This window comes from Anomaloglossus baeobatrachus, chromosome 8 (assembly GCF_048569485.1).
Source record: "Anomaloglossus baeobatrachus isolate aAnoBae1 chromosome 8, aAnoBae1.hap1, whole genome shotgun sequence".
Taxonomy (NCBI): Eukaryota; Metazoa; Chordata; class Amphibia; order Anura; family Aromobatidae; genus Anomaloglossus; species Anomaloglossus baeobatrachus.
The window spans coordinates 184,688,473-184,709,882 of NC_134360.1; the positions used below are offsets into that span (position 1 = coordinate 184,688,473).

Sequence of the window (21,410 nt, forward strand, 5' to 3'; positions counted from 1 at the left end):
TCCCCACCCCCCCCCCCGGCTGCCCGCTGTGCCGTCCCCTCCCCCCCCGGCTGCCCGCTGTGCCGTCCCCCCCCCCCCCGGCTGCCCGCTGTGCCGTCCCCCCCCCCCCCCGGCTGCCCGCTGTGCCGTCCTCCCCCCCCCCCCGGCTGCCCGCTGTGCCGTCCTCCCCCCCCCCCCCCGGCTGCCCGCTGTGCCGTCCTCCCCCCCCCCCCCCCCCCCCCCCCGGCTGCCCGCTGTGCCGTCCTCCCCCCCCCCGGCTGCCCGCTGTGCCGTCCTCCCCCCCCCCCCCCCCGGCTGCCCGCTGTGCCGTCCTTCCCCCCCCCCCCCCCCCCGGCTGCCCGCTGTGCCGTCCTCCCCCCGGCTGCCCGCTGTGCCGTCCTCCCCCCGGCTGCCCGCTGTGCCGTCCTCCCCCCGGCTGCCCGCTGTGCCGTCCTCCCCCCGGCTGCCCGCTGTGCCGTCCTCCCCCCGGCTGCCCGCTGTGCCGTCCTCCCCCGGCTGCCCGCTCTGCCGCTCTCCCCAGAAGCTCAGTCTGCTGTTCCCCGGCTGCTATACTTGGCATTTCTTGTGATTCAGCTTTCATCGGATACACCGCTGTGCTGCCTTCCCTGACCTGTTTGTCATCAGTTTTTCCCCATTTCCCAGATTTTATTTCTCATATTGCTTATTGAGCAGTTATGCAGCAGATGTAGTAATGTTGCTCTCTGAATTTTCACTTTCCTCAGAGAGAACGGAAGCTGTTACAGAATAAAAGGTTGGATCTGGATGCTGCAAAGACCCGATTGAAAAAAGCCAAAGTTGCAGAAGCCAGAGCCTCAGTAAGTAGACGCTGTGACAAATGAGTGGAAAAAACCCTCCTGTGGTTAAAACGTCAGAATAGCTGACCTGACAACATGTGCTCGTTGTGGTCAAACAATGGGAACGTCCCAGATTCCTGTTTTATAGACGCCGTCCTCTGTGAGCAAGAAGAAAGGCTCTGCGCTCAGTGTATAGCTGACCTCCATCTAGCAGGGACAATGCCTGGGACTCGCCCTAGATTACGTCTCAGGGGCTATCTGAACCATCATGGCTATTTTTCTTGCATTTCTTAATGTATGATTATAAAGGGAAATTATAGAAAGTCATTATCAGCAGGGAATCTCCATCACAGGAAGCCCCCTTATATTTCACTGCATTAACTGGCAGAGTCCCAATATATGTGGCAAACTTGTGCAGAAGAGCCCATTCTCCTGACCGAGGACAAACGCCATATCCTTTTGGGTTTCGTCATGCTGGTGACCTCCTGAAAAGAAAAAAAATGCTGTATGGGACACGGTGTAATTTTTATTTATTTTTGTTAGACTAGAATTTGCTCAAATTAATTCACATTACTCAATCCATTGGCCACAGATTACTCGGGAGAACTGCCCCTTACCTGACCACATACGCAGGTGTGTGTTTAGTTTTACCATTGTCCGACCTAGCGCAACATCATCATCATCATCCTTGTAGCATAACGCATATGTGACGTCGCGCCAGCCAGCCAATTAAAAGAGGAGCTGTGGATGCCGTGGGTTCCCAGGGCTCCTGTACAGCGGCCACAGACGGCTGGACCACTGCTGTGGCTGATGGTTGCTCCAACCAATTCACACCAGCTTTGAAAGGGAGCCGGAGGTGACCTATGCCACTGCATGGCTTTACCATGGCATACTTGGGTGTCAGGAGGATTTCCCAACATATACCTGCAAATTCCACTCGTACACTTTTTGCTGTTGAGTGTTGGGGACATCCCTCACTGAGAGAAGTCTTACTAACAGTCATCTGGATGGCCGATGTAATGACGGCTGCACATGTACACCCCCTGCTCCAGACGTCTATGGGAGGTAGTAGAGATGACAGAATACAATTTTTGCCTCTCTTCTGTGACTGCCCATATTACAGGGGTATCTCTAGTAATAGATTAGACTCTAACTGCTTTAGGTCATGCTCTCCTGTGTGGAAAAAGTAGTGGTTTTGGGGGGCTCTGCTCGTGTTTGTGCCAAATTGTTCAATACTGTTTGGCTTTTTTCTTTATTTTTGGTGTGCAGATATTATTTTGTGTAGGGCAATTTTGCTAAAACTACTTGCTGTTTTTTTTTGTTTTTTTTAAATGTGAGTGTTTTGATATATACCGTATTTTTCGCTTTATAAGACGCATTTTTCCTCCCAAAAATTTGAGAGGAAAATGGGGGGTGCGTCTTGTATAGCGGTACCTGGGGGGGGTCCTGTCTGAGGCGCTCGGGCGGCCGGGTGCCTGTGGCTGCATGCAAGCTGCCGGGTGCCTGTGGCTGCATGCAAGCTGCCGGGTACCTGTGCTTGCGTGCGGTGGCAGCCGGGTACCCGTGGCTGTGTGCGGGCGGCAGCCGGGTGCGGTGTGTGTGGTCGGCAGCCCGGGTACCTGTGCTTGCGTGCAGTGGCAGCCAGGTACCCATGGCCGTGTGCGGGCGGCATCCGGGTGCCGTGTGCGGGCGGCATCCGGGTGCCGTGTGCGGGCGGCAGCCGGGTGCCGCCCTCACACAGCCACGGGAACCCGGCTGCCACCGCACGCAAGCACAGGTACCCGGCTGCCACCGCACGCAAGCACAGGTACCCGGCCGCTTGCACACAGGGTGGGCGGGCAGCCTGCTGGCTGCCACTCTGTGCGTGCGGGGCGGGCGGCTGTGCAGCAAGTTACCAGTTGTCCGCGGTGCCACTTTCAAATGATGGCGCCGGTGTAGCTCTTGGATGAGAGCTCCATCTGCGCATGCGTCGCTCCGGGCGCCATTACTTGAAACGGGACCGCGGACACACTGGGAAAACACTGCATCCGTCTGCTCCACCACTGAGCGGTCGCCGCAGCCACCACTGTGCAGTCCCCGCCGCTGCCACCACTGAGCAGTTGCCGCCGCTGTTACCACTGAACCGGGACCGCGGACACTCTGCACCCGCCACCACGGACCCCACGGCTCCTGCCACCCCACGGACCCCACGGCTCCTGCCACCCCACGGACCCCACGGCTCCTGCCACCCCACGGACCCCACGGCTCCTGCCACCCCACGGACCCCACGGCTCCTGCCACCCCACGGACCCCACGGCTCCTGCCACCCCACGGACCCCACGGCTCCTGCCACCCCACGGACCCCACGGCTCCTGCCACCCCACGGACCCCACGGCTCCTGCCACCCCACGGACCCCACGGCTCCTGCCACCCCACGGACCCTGCCACCACTGACCTGCCGCGCCTGCCAGCACAACCTGTGCCTCCTGTGACCCCGCTTCACCACCATTGCTGCCCCCCTCCAGTAAGAGAACACCGGAGTATAAGACGGACCCCATTTTTCTTTTTTTTTTCTTTTAATTTTTTTGTTTAAATTTGGGGTGCATCTTATAATCCGGTGCGTCTTATAAAGCGAAAAATACGGTATATTTTGTTTCACCATACCTTCTCTTCAGCTTCTGAATACTCCCTTTAGGGGAGTACGGTGCCGCAGCTGCATCTGGCCGATCCCCGGCCATCATATGTGGTCAAGCTCAGCCATGGGCCACCATGTGTGCTGATCGGCCTATGTCTGTGATTGCCCCGTGATGGTCAGAGTTGTACTGAAACGTGCCATATATCTGTGGGATCAGCACATCACCGGGGCCACGTCTTCATCCCACAGAAGTAAATAATAAAGGTTTCTAGCCAGACTGTAAGAAGTGATGAATGTTCATGCAGCCTTACTTATCAAGTCTTTTGCTCTTTATTGAGTAGCTCTTCTGTGCCTCTTATTTTTTTGCATTATCTTTCTGATTGTACATTGAGTATATGATAATAAAGGCATGCACACCCTCAGGAAATGACCAGGCTAACAGGCTTGCCGGGTAGGTTCTGTGTCCTAGCGGATCCTGGTCGGCTCTGCAGCCTTTGTCAGTAGGTCGTACGAACTGTCCCCCAAAGGCTTTGGGCATGTCTGACGGGTATGTACACGTGTACAGTTCTAACTACTGTGCACAGGGTATTCAGCAGCCCCTATTCACTTCGGAAGCAGAAGTGCAAGACGCTGGAAAACTCCTTAAGGCTATGTGCGCACTAGAAATGTGAAGTTTCTCAAGAAAATTTCTTGAGAAACTTCTGCCAGTGAAAGATTTCCGGACCTGCGGAAAAAATCCGCACCAAATCCGCATGCGTTTTTGCCGCGGATTTGCCGCGGATTTGCCGCGAATTTGCCGCGAATTTGCCGCGAATTTGCCGCGGATTTACCGCGGATTTACCGCAGGTTTGTCCCTGCAATAAATAATAAAGATAATCGATAGACAGATAATGGATAGAGGGAAAGATGGATAGATGAATAGATAGATAGAGGGATAGATAGATGAATAGATAGATAGATAGATAGATAGATAGATAGAGGGATAGATAGAGGGATAGATAGAGGGATAGATAGAGGGATAGATAGAGGGATAGATAGAGGGATAGATAGAGGGATAGATAGAGGGATAGATGGATAGATAGAGGGATAGATAGATAGATAGATAGAGGGATAGATAGATAGATAGAGGGATAGATAGATAGATAGATAGATAGATGGATAGAGGGATAGATAGATAGATAGATAGATAGATAGAGGGATAGATAGATAGAGGGATAGATAGATAGATAGATAGAGGGATAGATGGATAGATGAATAGATAGATAGATAGAGGGATAGATAGATGAATAGATAGATAGATAGAGGGATAGATAGATAGATAGATAGATAGAGGGATAGATGGATAGATAGATAGATAGATAGATAGAGGGATAGATGGATAGATAGAGGGATAGATAGATAGATAGATAGAGGGATAGATAGAGGGATAGATAGAGGGATAGATAGAGGGATAGATAGAGGGATAGATAGAGGGATAGATGGATAGATAGAGGGATAGATAGATAGATAGATAGAGGGATAGATAGATAGATAGAGGGATAGATAGATAGATAGATAGATAGATGGATAGAGGGATAGATAGATAGATAGATAGATAGAGGGATAGATAGATAGAGGGATAGATAGATAGATAGATAGATAGAGGGATAGATGGATAGATGAATAGATAGATAGATAGAGGGATAGATGGATAGATAGAGGGATAGATAGATAGATAGATAGAGGGATAGATAGAGGGATAGATAGAGGGATAGATAGAGGGATAGATAGAGGGATAGATAGAGGGATAGATAGAGGGATAGATAGAGGGATAGATAGAGGGATAGATAGAGGGATAGATAGAGGGATAGATAGAGGGATAGATAGAGGGATAGATGGATAGATAGAGGGATAGATAGATAGATAGATAGAGGGATAGATAGATAGATAGAGGGATAGATAGATAGATAGATAGATAGATGGATAGAGGGATAGATAGATAGATAGATAGATAGAGGGATAGATAGATAGAGGGATAGATAGATAGATAGATAGATAGAGGGATAGATGGATAGATGAATAGATAGATAGATAGAGGGATAGATGGATAGATAGAGGGATAGATAGATAGATAGAGGGATAGATAGAGGGATAGATAGAGGGATAGATAGAGGGATAGATAGAGGGATAGATAGAGGGATAGATAGAGGGATAGATAGAGGGATAGATGGATAGATAGAGGGATAGATAGATAGATAGATAGAGGGATAGATAGATAGATAGAGGGATAGATAGATAGATAGATAGATAGATGGATAGAGGGATAGATAGATAGATAGATAGATAGAGGGATAGATAGATAGAGGGATAGATAGATAGATAGATAGATAGATAGATAGAGGGATAGATGGATAGATGAATAGATAGATAGATAGAGGGATAGATAGATGAATAGATAGATAGATAGAGGGATAGATAGATAGATAGAGGGATAGAGGGATAGAGGGATAGATGGATAGATAGATAGATAGATAGATAGATAGATAGAGGGATAGATGGATAGATAGAGGGATAGATAGATAGATAGATAGAGGGATAGATAGATAGATAGAGGGATAGATAGATAGATAGATAGAGGGATAGATAGATAGATAGAGGGATAGATAGATAGAGGGATAGATAGATAGATAGATAGAGGGATAGATAGATAGATAGATAGATAGAGGGATAGATAGAGGGATAGATAGATAGATAGATAGATAGAGGGATAGATGGATAGATGAATAGATAGATAGATAGAGGGATAGATAGATGAATAGATAGATAGATAGAGGGATAGATAGATGAATAGATAGATAGATAGAGGGATAGATAGATAGATAGATAGATAGATAGATAGATGAGAAAAACCTATATAATGTTCCACCTCCCTGCATTTTCTAAGCTGGCACCCTTTAGTGACTTTCATGTGGCACTTAGGCTGCTTTCACACCTCCGCTTTCTGGAATGCGGCACAATCCGGCACTTTGCATGAAAATCGCAACCGTTTTTTTTTGCTGCCGGTTGCGATTTTCCTGCATAGACTTTAATTAGTGCCGCATTGTGCCGCATGGCCTTGCGTTCCGTCCGTTTTTTGCCGCATGCGGCAGATGTAGCCGATGCGGCGGCCGGATGGAACGTTGCCTGGCACGTTTTTTCGTGCGGCAAAAAAAACCGCATCGCGCCGCATTCGGCCGATGCGGCACATTTTTCAATACATGCCTATGGCAGCCGGATGCGGCGCAATGCGGCAATAACCGCATCCGGCCGCCGCATGCGGTTTTTGCCACTGCGCATGCTCAGTAGCATGCCACAAGCGGCAAAAACCGGACTGGCCGCAAAGGAAAAACCTATGCAAAGGATGCGGTGTTTTCACCGCATCCGTTGCATAGCTTGCACAGCCGGATTGAGCCGCAGAGCTCAAGCCGGATGTGTGAAAGTAGCCTAAAGGGTGCTTAGCCTTGTATTTAGCCATAAAATAAATAAATAATTAAAAAAAAATGACGTGAGGTCCCCCCATTTTTTGTAGCCAGCTAGGGTAAAGCAGACGGCTGCAGCCTGCAGACCACCGCTGGCAGCTTCACCTTGGCTGATAATCCAAAACAGTGGGCACCCCACGCTGTTATTTTAAATTATATAAATAATTTAAAACAAAAAACGTGGGGTCCCCCCCATATTGGATCACCAGCCAAGGTAAAGCGGACAGCTGGGGTCTGATATTCTCAGACTAGGGAGGTCCACTGTTATTGGACACTCCCCAGCCTAAAAATAGCAGGCCGCAGCCGCCCCAGAAGTGGCGCATCCATTAGACGTGCCAATCCTGGCGCTTTGCCCCAGCTCATCCCGCGCCCTGGTGCGTTGGCAAACGGGGTAATATATGGGGTTGATGCCAGATGTGTAATGTCACCTGGCATCAAGCCCTGGGGTTGGTGAGGTCAGGCGTCTATCAGATACCCGACATCACCAACCCAGTCAGTAATAATTAAAAAATAGACAACAAAAAAAGTTTTATTTGAAAAAACACTCCCCAAAACATTCCCTCTTTAACCAATTTATTGAAAAGAGCACAATCAATTCCACGTCCGGCGTAATCCAATAAGGGGGGGGGGGGCACGGCGATCCATACCATAGTCACTGTCCCAGTCAATGAAGAACAGAATGTTCCCCATTGGCTGGGAGAGCAATGCAGTGACCTGAGCGAACATCAATAGGTCAGCTCAGGTCACTGCAGGGGATGACCAGCGCTGCCATCAGGAGCATAGATAAGATCATTACCTTCTGTGATCATCTCCTGTACTGCTGACGTCAGCGCTGTCACTGACTTATCGCGAGAGCCCGTGACGTCACCGCTAGTGACAGTCTCGGGCCGCTCGCGAGACGGGCATAGACAGCAGTGACCGCGGTGACGTCAGGAGGCAGCAGATCGTCACAGCAGGTAATGATCTCACCTCCTGACAGCAGCGATCGTCATCCCCGCGGCTCCCAGCACTGCAGGATGTCAGTGTCTGCCTGCGCTGCCGCGTGACAGGCTGCTGACACTGCGGCCAGACACTGACACCCTGCAGTGCAGGCAGCCGCGAGGCCGGAGCAGGACACACACTGCACAGACACCTGGAGGTCGCACGGAAGTGCTTCTGTGCGGCGTCCAGGGAGTGCGACGTGTGTTTCCTCTGCTCCTCTTCCTGGCATAATGACATCGCTTCCTGCAAAACCGCAGGCAGCGATGGGCATTACCGCAGGTAAATCGCGGCTATTCCGGGGGTATACCGCACATCATTGCTACCTGCGGAATACCCCCGGAATACCCCCGGTACCTGCGGAAATTAATGGACATGCACATTTTCTCAAGAAAGTTTCTCGAGAAAATTTTCTCAAGAAATTTTCTTGAGAAAAATCCGCACAGTGCGCACAGCTATTTTTTTTTCTCATTGAATTTCATGGGAAATGTCTGCACAAAGATTGCAGACATTTCTCAAGAAATTTCCGGGGCAAATCCGCGGGTAAATCCGCGGGAAAAACGGTCTAGTGCGCACATAGCCTTAGTGTTATAACATTAAACTGGCTTATACCTGGTAAATCTTTTATCACTGGGGGAGATTGTGTGCATTCAGCAGGATCCTCTCCCCAGATCACCTCCCTACCTCTGCCCTGTCCTGATAAACTTTCAGTTTACTGTTTTGTTTTAGTTTTTTGTTTGTTTGTTTTTACATCTTTTAATAGGAGGTGAAGATTCACATTGGTAATTGTTACTCATCCGTCTAGTATCAGTCTCTGTGCACACACTTAATAATCTAGTAAGGAGGCATGCTACCATTAGGGTGCAGAGCAGGTCTCTCTTGGAATCATTACCCATCATGGACATCCGATGGCTCATCCCATATTTAAACGGACCCAACCGCTGACAATGCTAATGTGGCGCCCCTGAGGCGTCAGGTGCCACAAAGTACTACATCTAACCCCGGATTCCTGGAAGACCAGTGCCGGTAAATAACATACAAATGCACACATCCATGCCCTTTTCCCCAGACTGGGTGACAGGCTAGAGACGGGACTGATGGCTGGCCACCTATTGGTTGGGACTCGTCCAATCCACAAGTCAGAAATCTGGGAGTAGGAGGGGCTAGTCAGTGGAGTGATGGGAGACTGACATCTTGTTAGACAGTCGGAAGACGTAAAGTCAGTAAGACGTTCAGTCAGAAGTCAGTACACAGACGGAAAGTGTAAAGTGACTGAGTAAAAGGGAGTACGGTTGCCAGTGAGAGTACGGTATGAGTACTCACTGGACCGAGCACCGGCGGGGTACAGAGCCCTAGTTCAGGAAGATGCTTCAGGCTCACCTGATAACAATCTGCCCGGTGAGGGGACCATCAAGACCTTACCAATGTTAGTGTCCTGGGCACAGCAGCAGAGAGGGAACCTGGGAACAGGGACAGAGGTCCAACCCAAGAGATGTTCAAGCTGCCTGCCATACGGGCCAGGATAAGGACAACAGAAGGGGACCCCAAAATGTTCCAGGCCACAGGGACCCACCAACTACAGACGGGTGCATGGAAGTAAAGCTCACCAGTTCACTACACTGGCACTGGAACAAAGGGAATACCGGATCGGTAGAGACCAGCAGCAGCCGTGTTGCAGACACTCCAAACCAGCGAGTAAAGCACAAGTTAAACTGCAGCCCCTGTGTTGACTGAATCCTTCCTATACATCTGCACCACAATACGACACCCACCCTCATCCTCCCCTGGGGCCTAGTTCTACTTACAGAGAGCCACCACATCTAAGCTGCCCAATACCACCAGCCCCATCAGTGAGACTTTCCCCATATAGCCGCATACCACAAGTGGTGTCACGAAAAACACTTTCTTTTTTTTGTCCCTTGTACAAGACCCCTTTTCAAGCGACCCCCAGGGTTATGGATCCACGCAACGGCCACCCAGTGATAAGTCCCAGTGAATACAAGGCCCAGGACAGAGTACCCCCAAAGCCCTAGGGTGCGTCACTTACATGGAGCAGGATATCGGCTGTGGTATACATCTGACACCTGCTACATCCTTAAAGCGTACCAATCACCAAGAGTTTCGTATATAAGCTAAAGCCAGTGCTATACTGGCACTATCCGGCTGATTCTATACATACCTGTAGTGGTCAGCTCAGATGTTTAGGTTTTACAATCCAAGAAAGTAAAGTTTATAAAATCAGCTTGTTGAGTGACAGCAGCTGAGGATCAGATAATATCTGGGGGGAATTCATAGCTATCCCCTCCCCCTTTTAGGATTAGCATAAGTATTATACAATCGATGCAACTTTTCACTAACAGGACCTGTGTGAGGTCATACCCATGTGACAAGAAGGGGCGGGGTCTCTGCCAACAAAGCTATCAGGAAGCAACATTTTCCTATTGGCTGAGGCCCCGCTTCTTCTGGTCACATGGGTATTACCTCACCACAGGTCCTGGAAGTGAAAAGTTAAATCGTTTGTATAATATGCTAATTCTAACAGAGGAGGGGATAACTATGAATTCCCCCCAGATATTATCTGATCTTCAGCTGCTGTCACTCAAGCAGCTAATTTTATAAACTTTACTTTCTTCGATTTCAAAACCTAAACATCCGAGCTGACCACTACATGTATGTATAGAATTAGCCTGATAGTGCCAGTATAGCACCGGCTTTAGGTTATATTCGAAAATTCTAGTGATTGGTTCCCTTTTAATCCATTTGGAAGATGGTAAATTTCTTTCTCCCCCGAGGTCAGTAAAATGTTGTATTGGTTGCCATTAAGAGGTTAGTATGCGTTAATTGAATTTCTGATGTTTTTTGTTTTTTTTTCCCTTCCAATGTCCTGGTTGTAGACTTGTAACCTGCAGACTGTAATGACTTTCTCCTTCTCATACAGTGAACAGATCCTTGCCTTACAGTCCATTTCTTTTTTTTTTTTTTTTTTCTCCCCTTTTCTTCCTTTTGTATGTTTGCACTTAAGCAATTACACACCTCTGAGCCTGAGCGGGATGCCAGCTTTATGGTAAATTTGTCTTACATGCTCGGCGTGTTGCATGTAAAGTGGCTACAGGTTTGTTGGCCTCCCGTCACCACTTCATTCCATGTACCGGGCTTTCTCTTGCATTGCAGAGCAGGCGGCCGGGGTTTTGTTTCCAATAAAATGAAACTTCAAAGTCCTATCAGTAAAATCACTGTGTGATACATTAAATGAGTTGTGCACCTATCCTTGGATTTGTTAGGCTGCTTTCACACATCAGTTCTTTGCCATCAGGCACAATCCGGCAAAAACTAAAAAAAAACGGATCCGGCGTCTGTTGCCGCCAGATCAGTGTTTTCCCCCATAGACTTTCATTAGCGCCGGATGGCCTTGCGTTTTATCCGTTTTTTTGGGGGGTTTTTTGGCGAATCTGGCAAAATGTACTTGTCTGGCGGCCGGATGAAACGTTGAAGTGAACATTTTTGTGTCCGGCAAAAAAAAAAGCGGATCTCGTCGGATCCGGCGCCGTACGGCATGTTTTATAATGGAAGCCTATGGACGCCGGATCCGGCGTAATGCGACAAAAAAACGAATCTGGTCACCAGATCCGTGTTTTTTGTTTTTTTTTGTTTGTTTTTTTTTAACTGAGCATGCTCAGAATCACACCTGATCTGTCAAAAAACTGAAGTAACTGATGGAAAAAACTGATGCGACGGATCCGGCAAAAAAACGGATCAGTTTCATCAGTTTTTTTTTCGCCGGATCGTGCCTGATGCCAAAAAACTGTTGTGTGAAAGCAGCCTTAAGGCTACTTTCACACATCCGGTTTGAGCCCTGCGGCTCAATCCGGCTGTGAAAACTATGCAACGGATGCGGTGAAAACACCGCATCCTTTGCATAAGTTTTTACATGCGGCCGGTCCGTTTTTTTCCGGTTGCGGCATGCTACTGAGCATGCGCAGTGGAAAATACCGCATGCGGCGACCGGATGCGTTTTTTTCCGCATCGCGCCGCATCCGGCCTCCATAGGGATGCATTGAAAAATGCGCCGCAGCGGCCGGATGCGGCGCGATGCGGTGTTTTTTGCCGGAGCAAAAAACGTTGCAGGGTACGTTCGATCCGGCCGCCGCATCGGCTACATCTGCCGCATGCGGCAAAAACCGGACCGAACGCAAGCCCCTGCGGCACAATGCGGCACTAATGTAAGTCAATGCAAAAAAAACCGCAATCGGCGTTACAAAAGCCGGTTGCGGTTTTTCTGCAGAACGCCGTATTGTGCCGCAGAGCAAAAATCCGGATGTGTGAAAGTACCCATCAGATCAGTGGAGGTCTGGCATGTCAGACCCCCATCAATCTGCTGTTCTCAGCATCTGCGGTAGCTGAATATAAACAGTGTATGGAGCCGAGACTGCAAAACTCCACTCACTTTAATAGGAGCTGAGAACAGCTCATCAATGGGGGTCTCAGGTGTTCGTACCCCACTCACCTTTTTTTTTTTTTTTTTTCAGAACCCAATACACTCTATTGTTACATGCACCATTACTCGCCATCACTCTGCACTGCAGGAGAGGCCACGCTCATCCATGGTCCTATAGATAATGTTTTCTCTCGATTAGTCTAGCCTTCCTGTAGTGTATACAGTGAGTGTTCCTATACAGTGAGTGTTCCTATACAGTGAGTGTTCCTATACAGTGAGTGTTCCTATACAGTGAGTGTTCCTATACAGTGAGTGTTCCTATACAGTGAGTGTTCCTATACAGTGAGTGTTCCTATACAGTGAGTGTTCCTATACAGTGAGTGTTCCTATACAGTGAGTGTTCCTATACAGTGAGTGTTCCTATACAGTGAGTGTTCCTATACAGTGAGTGTTCCTATACAGTGAGTGTTCCTATACAGTGAGTGTTCCTATACAGTGAGTGTTCCTATACAGTGAGTGTTCCTATACAGTGAGTGTTCCTATGCGGGCTTTCCATCTGTTCCATAGATCACCCTCTCATGTCTTCTGGACAGTTCATTCAGCTTTTAGGACTCCGCATCTCCCAGAGTGCTGGGACTTGTAGTGTCACATCTGCTGAAGGGTCCTGTGGTGTGTTAAGCTGTTCACACTGTGTGTATCTTTCTCTTCTCACTGCCCTATAAAATGACTACTGCAAGCAGCCAAAGTGCAGCACCCTCCATGTAGGACGACCTTCCCGCTGCCAGGCACGAGGGACCCGATGGCCGAGACAAGTACTTGTATATGACTTCATGTGGTCCGATCTGTTCTCAGCGTCTCACCCCTGGATCCGCTGGGCTTTCCTTTACTTACAACCACAGAACAGCAAGAAAGTTTGTAGTGTTGGTAACAATCACGCAACTTGGGTTTTGCTGCGATCTCGTTTCATGACCTAAATGGCGAGGATGAATATATGTCCATCTTATCAAGTGGTTTTAGGTCCTGTACACACGCTGCAGTTTTTCAGAAATCTGCATCAAAATCTGCATGCCTCGCCTGAAGCCAGCAAAGTCTATGGGATTTTAGATTTACAGTGCAGTTTTTCTCATGCGGTTTTGGTGCAGATTTTGATGCAGAATAAATCTGTAGCATCTCAATTATTGGTCAGGTTTAGCAGCGTTTTTTCCACTCATTGACTTAAATTCATTAACTTTCTTGATGGCCCAAAAAACTGCACCAAAACCTCATCAAAACCGCATCTGGTTTTAACACTTTTTTTTGTCATAGCATGCAGATCTGGTGCAGAAAATGTCTGCAGCGTGTGCACATAGCCTTACTCCATTCACACAGTTGTATGGAGTTAAAAATGATGGCAGGTTCTGGTTATTAAGGGTTTAATTGTAGTCTGTTAACGTAGAAACCCATAGGTCTTGCATACAATTGGTATACATTGAGAATGAAGCACTCAAACCCCCATTTTTACATCTAATTTATTTTGCATTTTCCCACAGATGTTACACCATAATCTTATTTCCTGATCTATAATAGAGCTGAGCAAATCTATCTGCACAACCCTGGTCTGGGGTCCGAGCCGTTCCTCCTTAGCAGCCGGCATCCTGGGTGCTTCTGGGGGCGCAGAGACTAGTACCCGGATTCCCCAAAAATAAGACCCTATCTTATAATTTTTTTTTTTTTTTTCCCCTGAAAAAAGCATTAGGTCTTATTTTCAGGGGGTGTCTTATTCTTGAGGAGACATAGTAGGGGGTCAGTTTTCCCCCCACAAAAAGCAGACGCCCTTCCCAGGATCGTCATACTTACCAGCCCCGAGCCTCTGTATGGCTCCCAGATCTCCCTGTGATCTCCCAGCAGGTGTGCTGCACACCTCTCCTGCATCTGGTTGACACTCATAGAAAATACACACGTACGTATGTACGACATCATTCCTCCCTCTGACCTCCCAGCAGCTGTACTCCCCTGCGTCTGGCCGACACTCACACATCAGAACAGTCACACATCAGACAGCATACACTCACACACCTTCACTATATCGCACATACCGCTACAATCGCGCGCAAATACTAACAACATCCGGAGATACCACATGCTACCGGCCATGTGATCCTCCGGCAGGTTCCGGAAGGTGTGTAGGTGTGTGTGTGTGTGTGTGTGTGTGTGTGTGTGTGTGTGTGTGTGTTCCGCCGCAGGACCTTGATGCACTCACCTCCTACGGCGTCTGGTGAGTATGATCGGGGGTCTTCTCTCTTCTCTTTTGGGGTTGTCCGCTGTCTAATGAAGTGTCCTGCAGTGTCTTTAACTTTTTTACCGCTGTATGACACTTTATTATTGACCGCAGCTAGGTTTTATTTTCAGGGGCTGTCTTATATTTAAACCTCCCTGAAAACTCCTGCTCGGTCTTACTTTCGGGGAAACACGGTAAGCGCTAGGATGCAGAGTTGAAGACCGAATGCCATGGAGGACCGGCCATGATGCCAGACCACGGCTGCTGGAATCAATTTGCTTATCTCTAATATTACTAGATCGGTCCTGATTTGCATAGCTTTTGTTTTATAGTTTACATGTCGGTGAGGTCACGTAATGACCTGCAGTGCAGGCCTTCTCTCTCCATGCAAATTTTCCCTCCATATAGCATGCAACCTGAATGTGGTGGGGGTTTCTCATATGTAATAGAAGGTGCTGTCAAATAATTCTCAACTTTACCATTACCCATCCACTCTGTGCTTCTGCTCGGCGCCAGCAGACCTGTGACCAATGAATTACTGAAAGAGCCAGTAAGGCCGGGTACACATATACGGCTTTTCGCTGGTTTGACAGATGCGGCGCATACCAGTACAGTATGATACAGTACAGTGGCAGCGCCGCAACCTCCGGGTCACATGCTCTGGTCACATGACAGCATGTGACTGGCGCTTGCTGCGCGGCCAGTGTACTGTATACACTGTGCTGGCGTGCGCCGCATCCGTCAAACCAGCGAAAAGCCGGATATGTGTACCCGGCCTAATTGGGTGCACTGGTGACGTGTGCTTGGGTGTAGCAGAAGTGCGGAGACCGGCTGGGAACAGGTGAGTATGAGATGGAGCAGGAAGCACGGACTGTAGCATAGGGGAATTTCACATGTTACCACTCCTTTTTTTTATTTTACAGCATTCTTTTATATTATTATAGTGGTGCGACGACCCGTCTTTAATTCGGTATTCTCATTTACTTGAGTGGTCTGGGACTCTGCATATATAAACCATTGTTTTCCACCTCAGTAATCACTAGGTGCTCATCTGTTTCATTTGGACTATACCTTTCTCCCCTCATTGCCTGTTTTCCTATCACTTCTTTTGTTAACATACGGGGGTTTGAATGTAAATTGCTGAATGTATGTACATGGCAAGGTACTCTCTGTAAAGATTTAATACTTCGATCTTAAGTACTTAAGTATATTTACCTTTTTACAAATTAAATCCTCTATTTGGATATGCTTTGTAAAACAAAAAAAACTTTTTTTTTTTTTCTTTTTTTTCTATGTGTGTGTGAAGGGCCCTTGCCATTTTGTTACACTGGAAGCAAATAGTTTACAAAACTGTTCACCAGCATGCATCATAATCTTCGAAGGAACACACAGGGATAGGAAAGTCTGCAAACCACTTTATGCGGAGTTTAGAATGAAATTTAAAGACGAATCTGTCACTTGGTCAACAAATATGAAAGACATTAAAAAAAAAAAACATCCTTGCACTCCCCTGATTTTGCTTGTTTCCCGTTTTGTACGGTCACTCCGTTGCAGAGTTATTGAGAATGTGTTTTGTTTTGGTTTTTTTTTTTTCTGGAGGGCACTATGTAAAATCTCTGCTTTGCACTCCAATTGGGTGTTTATTTAGTCTTCACTGGGTCGTGTGCTTTTACCCCCTCCCTCCCAGAATCACAGCTTGGCATCTGATCTAGCAGTCTTAGGTTATGTGCACATGCTGCATTTTTTTTTTCTTCTACGCTGCGGTTTTTGGCCGCTTAAAAACACACCTGAGGCAAAAACGCGCACAAAACCGCATCGGTAAAAACGCATGCGTTTTTACCGCGTTTTGGGCTGCATTTTGTTACGTGTTTGATCTGTGTTTTTCCAATGCATTGCATGGGGGGAAAATGCAGGAAAGAATTGACATGTCCATTTTGTGTGTTTTTGGGGTTTTTTTAAGCTCAAAAACGCAGCTTAAAAAAAAAAACTTGTGTGGGGACAGCAAAAATAACAACTCAGTCTTTGCTGGGGAAGCCAAGTCATGCAGTTTTGAGCGCAAAAATGCAGCGAAAAACGCACTGTGCACACATAGCCTTAGAGGCTGTTGGGCTATGATTGGCAGCATCTGAGAAAGAGGGGTAAAAGCACTTTACCTCAGAGAAGACTAAAGAAATGCCCAGTTGGACTGCAAAGCAGAGGTTTCACATGGTGCACTCCAGAAAAAAACAATTCCTAATATCTCTGCAATGGAGTGACACAATGCAATTAGACAGAAATCCCTCTTTCTCCACTGATCAGCCACTTCTCCTCACCCCCAGTCTCTTGCACTAATTAATCTCTCTGAATTACAGAATGAAATGCATATACAGAAGTCTGCAGCTTGTACTTGTTCCTCTGGTATGTGACCTTGCTCCAGGTATGGGTTCACAGCTACAATGCTGAATTTGTTAGCAGCATTTGACCCCTCCCAAATTGGTTAATAAGTGCAGATAGTGCTTAAAAAACAATACAGCTATATCCTTTGGTTGGCCAGTCGGAATAAGAAATTTGTTTTGAATTGATGTACAATAGCCCTTAAGCCTTATTTTCATAGCTGAAGCCTCTGTCACTCCAGCTCTATACCCTGCCCAGCACCGCCTCCTCCTGTTTGGCTGACATTTGCTCTGCTGACATCATGCAGCATAGAGGCTCAGTCGAGGGGGCGGCGCCGAGTGGCAATAGAGCCGGAGTGACAAAGGCTTGAGATCTCCCATAGTCCTATGGACTCATTTGCATATTAATTCGAATTCAGTTTTCTCACTAACCGAGGAACGGACTGGCCATGTAAAGGTATTGCTGGACTTGTAAGGGCAACATTCTGATATAAATAGTTTTGGGGGTAAAAATCTTGCTGATGGATTGAACAGTGTAATTGTGAATCCAGCACTAGGGTAGGATAGACCTGCTAGAGGAACACATACAATCTGTGGACTCCTGTATATATGTATTTCATTCTGTAATTCGGAGAGTGATTAGTACAGGAGACTGCAGAGGAGAACTGGCTGATAAGTGGAGAAAGGGCATTTCTCTGTAATATCCGCTTGTGCTGTTTTTATACAGTGAGCCCCTGTTCTCCCCCCTGGGGGCAGGTACCGGCAGAAGAAAAATAGCTGGTTTATTCCAGTGAATTTGAAGTTTCCCCATTATAATAGATACATTATTAGGAGTAATGTAGGACACAGTGATTCTGTATTGTTTGTTTATACTTGGGATCTGATCCTTTTTGAATTTGGTACTTCCGATTGCTTTGTGAAACTGATTTTGTTTCTTTGATTCCCCATAAAATGTAACTCCTGTAGAATGATAGTGTAGGATGGCAGCATGCACTTTATATTGCATATTAAATTTCTTTGTGTCTATATTGCTTTAATGCTGGTCAGATGTGGACTGATGAGGTGACGAGGGTGAGTATACGCACACGCGTTGGCCTTCACTGCACTACATAGGAAGTGAATCTTTGGGATTGCTCTAAACCGCCAACCTTGCCTCCTATAATACTACTCGTCAGTGACCATTTTTTCTTTTGTTAGGACCTTTTATCTCTTTTATAGCAGTCTGGGGGGCCTCTGCTCCCTGTATAGAGCAACAGATCAGTCCCTACAACCATCCTGACTATGGAGTCTGATCTGACACCATTGAGTTATCCATCGCCCACTGTGGTTCTGGGATCCTTGTGCTCATAAAGTGATTTTGCAATAGTTTACTGTGTAAATAAAGACCTTGTTATTGCCCATAACATGCCAATCACATCTTAGTTATAAACACAGGGTTTTTTTTCTAGGTGATTTCACGTTGCGTTCTTCCCTTAGAATAGGGGAATACCAGCTCTCGCTCTACGTTTCAAAGTTTGCTAAATGCAGAGTGGTTTTACTTGTTTATTGTACTTTTTATAGTGGCCATTTTTGCCATTTTTATGATTAAAGGGAACCTGTCACCAGATTTGGGCCCTATAAGCTGCGGCCACCACCAGTGGGCTCTTATATACAGCATTCTAACATGCTGTATATAGAGCCCAGGCCGCTGTGTAGAACATAAACACTTTATAATACTTAAATGATCGCTGCAGTTGAGATGGGTCATATGGGCGTCTCCGTTCTCTGGTGCTTGCGCCTCCTCTTTCGGCCACCTTTGTCGTCCTTCTTCTGAAGCCTGGGTGCATGATGCGTCCTACGTCATACACAATTGCTGGCATTGAGGTCCTGCACAGGCGCACTAATTGCCCCGAGCAGGGCAGATCAAAGTACTGTAGTGCACCTGCGCAGGACCTGCAAGTGTGTGACGTAGGACGCGTAATGCACACAAGCTTCAGAAGCAGGATGACAAAGATGGCCGAAAGAGGCGGCGCTGGCACCGGAGAATAGACACCCATCTGACTAGAATCCACCGCAGCGACCGATTAGGCAAGTATTATAAAGTGATTTTTATGTTCTCTCAGCGGCCTGGGCTCTTATATACAGCATGTTAGAATTCTGTATATAAGAGCTTACTGGTGGTGGCCGCAGCTTATAGGCCCCAAATCTGGTGACAGGTTCCCTTTTAAGAAAGCACAAACTTCCATAGAAAACCAAAGAAATCTCCTCAGGTGGTAACGTTCTGTCCTTTCTATGGTTTGTGTAGACACCTAATGGGTGGGATGACGACCATCCATGTGTATATGGAAAACCAGGCCAGTATTTCGCACCTATATAGGACTTTTATCATACTAAACCACAAGTGTGTCCTTTAAAACAACCCATAGTATGGCCATAAACGACAACTAATGGTGGTTTTTGTTGAGGCAGATCACTGTTGTAGTCCATCAATGTGAATGGCATGGACAGTCGCATATCCATAATGGATGGGCCAGAGTTATATGGAGGAGTCTGTTCAGCCCTCTACAGAGAGCTTGATATTTGTAGTCCGCCAGGGCTGAACGTCAGTCCCGGATGTCTGGCTTGGCTGATGACCGTGACCATGTTTGCGGGCTCTGTAATGGCTTTATATTGGTGGTACTAGATTCCTCTCTAGCAGGGAGATCATTAGCATACTCTATCCCAGGGTGCATTGCCTGTAAGAATCCCTTGCAGGGTGAACAGATAATCACAATGTGAGTGAAGATTTGGCCGGATACATGTGAAATGCGTTGGTCAGGATGTATTACATAACCACCAGAGAAATGTGCTATTGCTCAATGCTCTGCAGCGGCGGTTACTGAGGTTCTTTCAGACCTGTGATTTAGTAACTGTGGTTAGCCTCCCTTTTCCCCGGCAGAGAAGCCACTGGAAATAAAACATTTAGTTCAGTATATGGAAAAAGAAAAAAAAATGTCAGAAGCTCCTATGTTTATTGTTCCCTTAGAGAAGCCTCGGATGTAAGTCCTCTGTTGTATTCGGCTATGCTTGGTGGGGGCAGGACACGGGTCATTGCATCCCCTTCTGTTTAACCTACGCAAGATGTGGTGTGCCACCGAATACTGTGACTGTGCGGCCTCTGGAAAAATACACATGTTGCTAATTTGTTTTCTTTCTCAAGGCTGAACAGGAACTCAGGATAACGCAAAGTGAATTTGACCGTCAAGCCGAGATTACACGTCTTCTGCTGGAAGGCATAAGCAGTACACATGTGAGTATTCCCTGCCAACGAGTTATAGATCCGTGTCTGGATAGCTGCAAAAGTGATGAAAATATACATAAATCTAATACAACCGTTACTGCTGTGCAGTGTGCTATACCAGACTGAGTCAGATGGGATCCACAACCCCTCTGCTGTGAGGGCGCCATCTACAGAGGACGTCTCATCATTGCTGCTTCCATGCATTAGCCCAGAGCTTTGATCCCCAACCTTTCTGACCTTAAGAGCCACATTCAGCTCCAGCCCTTCTCCCACAGTAGTGACATCCAGAGCCCCCATTATGGATATGATGCTATCCAAAGCTTTTTTTTTCCACAGAAATCACACTGAGGCAGTATACCAAGGTCCAGGGGTTCCCACAATACCCCCATTCAGTATTCTCGCATGAAGCACTCCCACCACACTGTCACATCCAGCTTCAAGAACGCCTCTTCTAATGTGTAGCACCATCCTGCTTCCACCTTACCATACTTAAAACATCTCTAAAGGCCAATATATGAGCATCCAGATCTGCTCTTCTGTGAGGGCTACTCACACAATTCACCATCTGGAGACCTGCTCTTCATAGCTGTTTACTAATGCAGCAAGCTGGGAGACAGCCGCAAGCCACACCATGAAAAAGCCCCCGGTCCATCTAGTTCAACCTTCCTCCACCAATTATACATTTTTGCTACTGAATTATTTATGACCAACAATTTTATGTGTACTGAGGAAATCATCCAGCCCTTAGTACCTCTTGCAGTAAGGCATTCCACAGTCTGACTGCTCTAATATAAATGAACATATAAATGAGATCTCCTCTGAGACATCATTTTGGTTTTTGTTTCTTAATGGGAGGCCTTCCATTCCTTGTAATAATAATCTAGTTACCCTCCATTTAACTGACTCTATCTTAATATCATTTTTAAAATGTGGAGGCCAAAACTGGGTTCCATATTCTAGATGTGGCCTTACAAGTGATTTTAAAGGGGTAACCATACATTGTGATCACAGGAGTTTCATTTATATCTATATATAAATCTATGTGAATGTATATGTACAGTGCCTACCAGTAGTATTCAACCCCCTGCAGATTTAGCAGGTTTACACATTCGGAATTAAAGCTGGGTTCACACTAAACGACAGCGACAACGACGTCGCTGTTACGTCACCATTTTCGGTGACGTAACAGCGACCTTGTAAGTCG

At 47.1% G+C, this 21,410-nt stretch overlaps 1 protein-coding gene across 8 annotated transcripts in view; it reads left to right on the forward strand.

Moving 5' to 3' along the window:
- The window catches only part of SH3GLB1 (SH3 domain containing GRB2 like, endophilin B1), an 81,467-nt gene that overhangs the window by 35,972 nt on the left and 24,085 nt on the right, over nucleotides 1-21,410 (forward strand). Inside the window, exons 5-9 of one of the 8 annotated variants that reach the window (XM_075322292.1) lie at nucleotides 723-815; nucleotides 10,906-10,995; nucleotides 13,059-13,238; nucleotides 17,995-18,018; nucleotides 20,126-20,215. In XM_075322292.1, the coding sequence (XP_075178407.1) occupies nucleotides 723-815; nucleotides 10,906-10,995; nucleotides 13,059-13,238; nucleotides 17,995-18,018; nucleotides 20,126-20,215 (477 nt within the window). Of the gene's footprint in view, nucleotides 1-722; nucleotides 816-10,905; nucleotides 10,996-13,055; nucleotides 13,239-17,994; nucleotides 18,019-20,125; nucleotides 20,216-21,410 lie in introns of all 8 variants that reach the window. The other 7 variants (XM_075322293.1, XM_075322294.1, XM_075322295.1 and 4 more) reach the window with 7 other exon arrangements.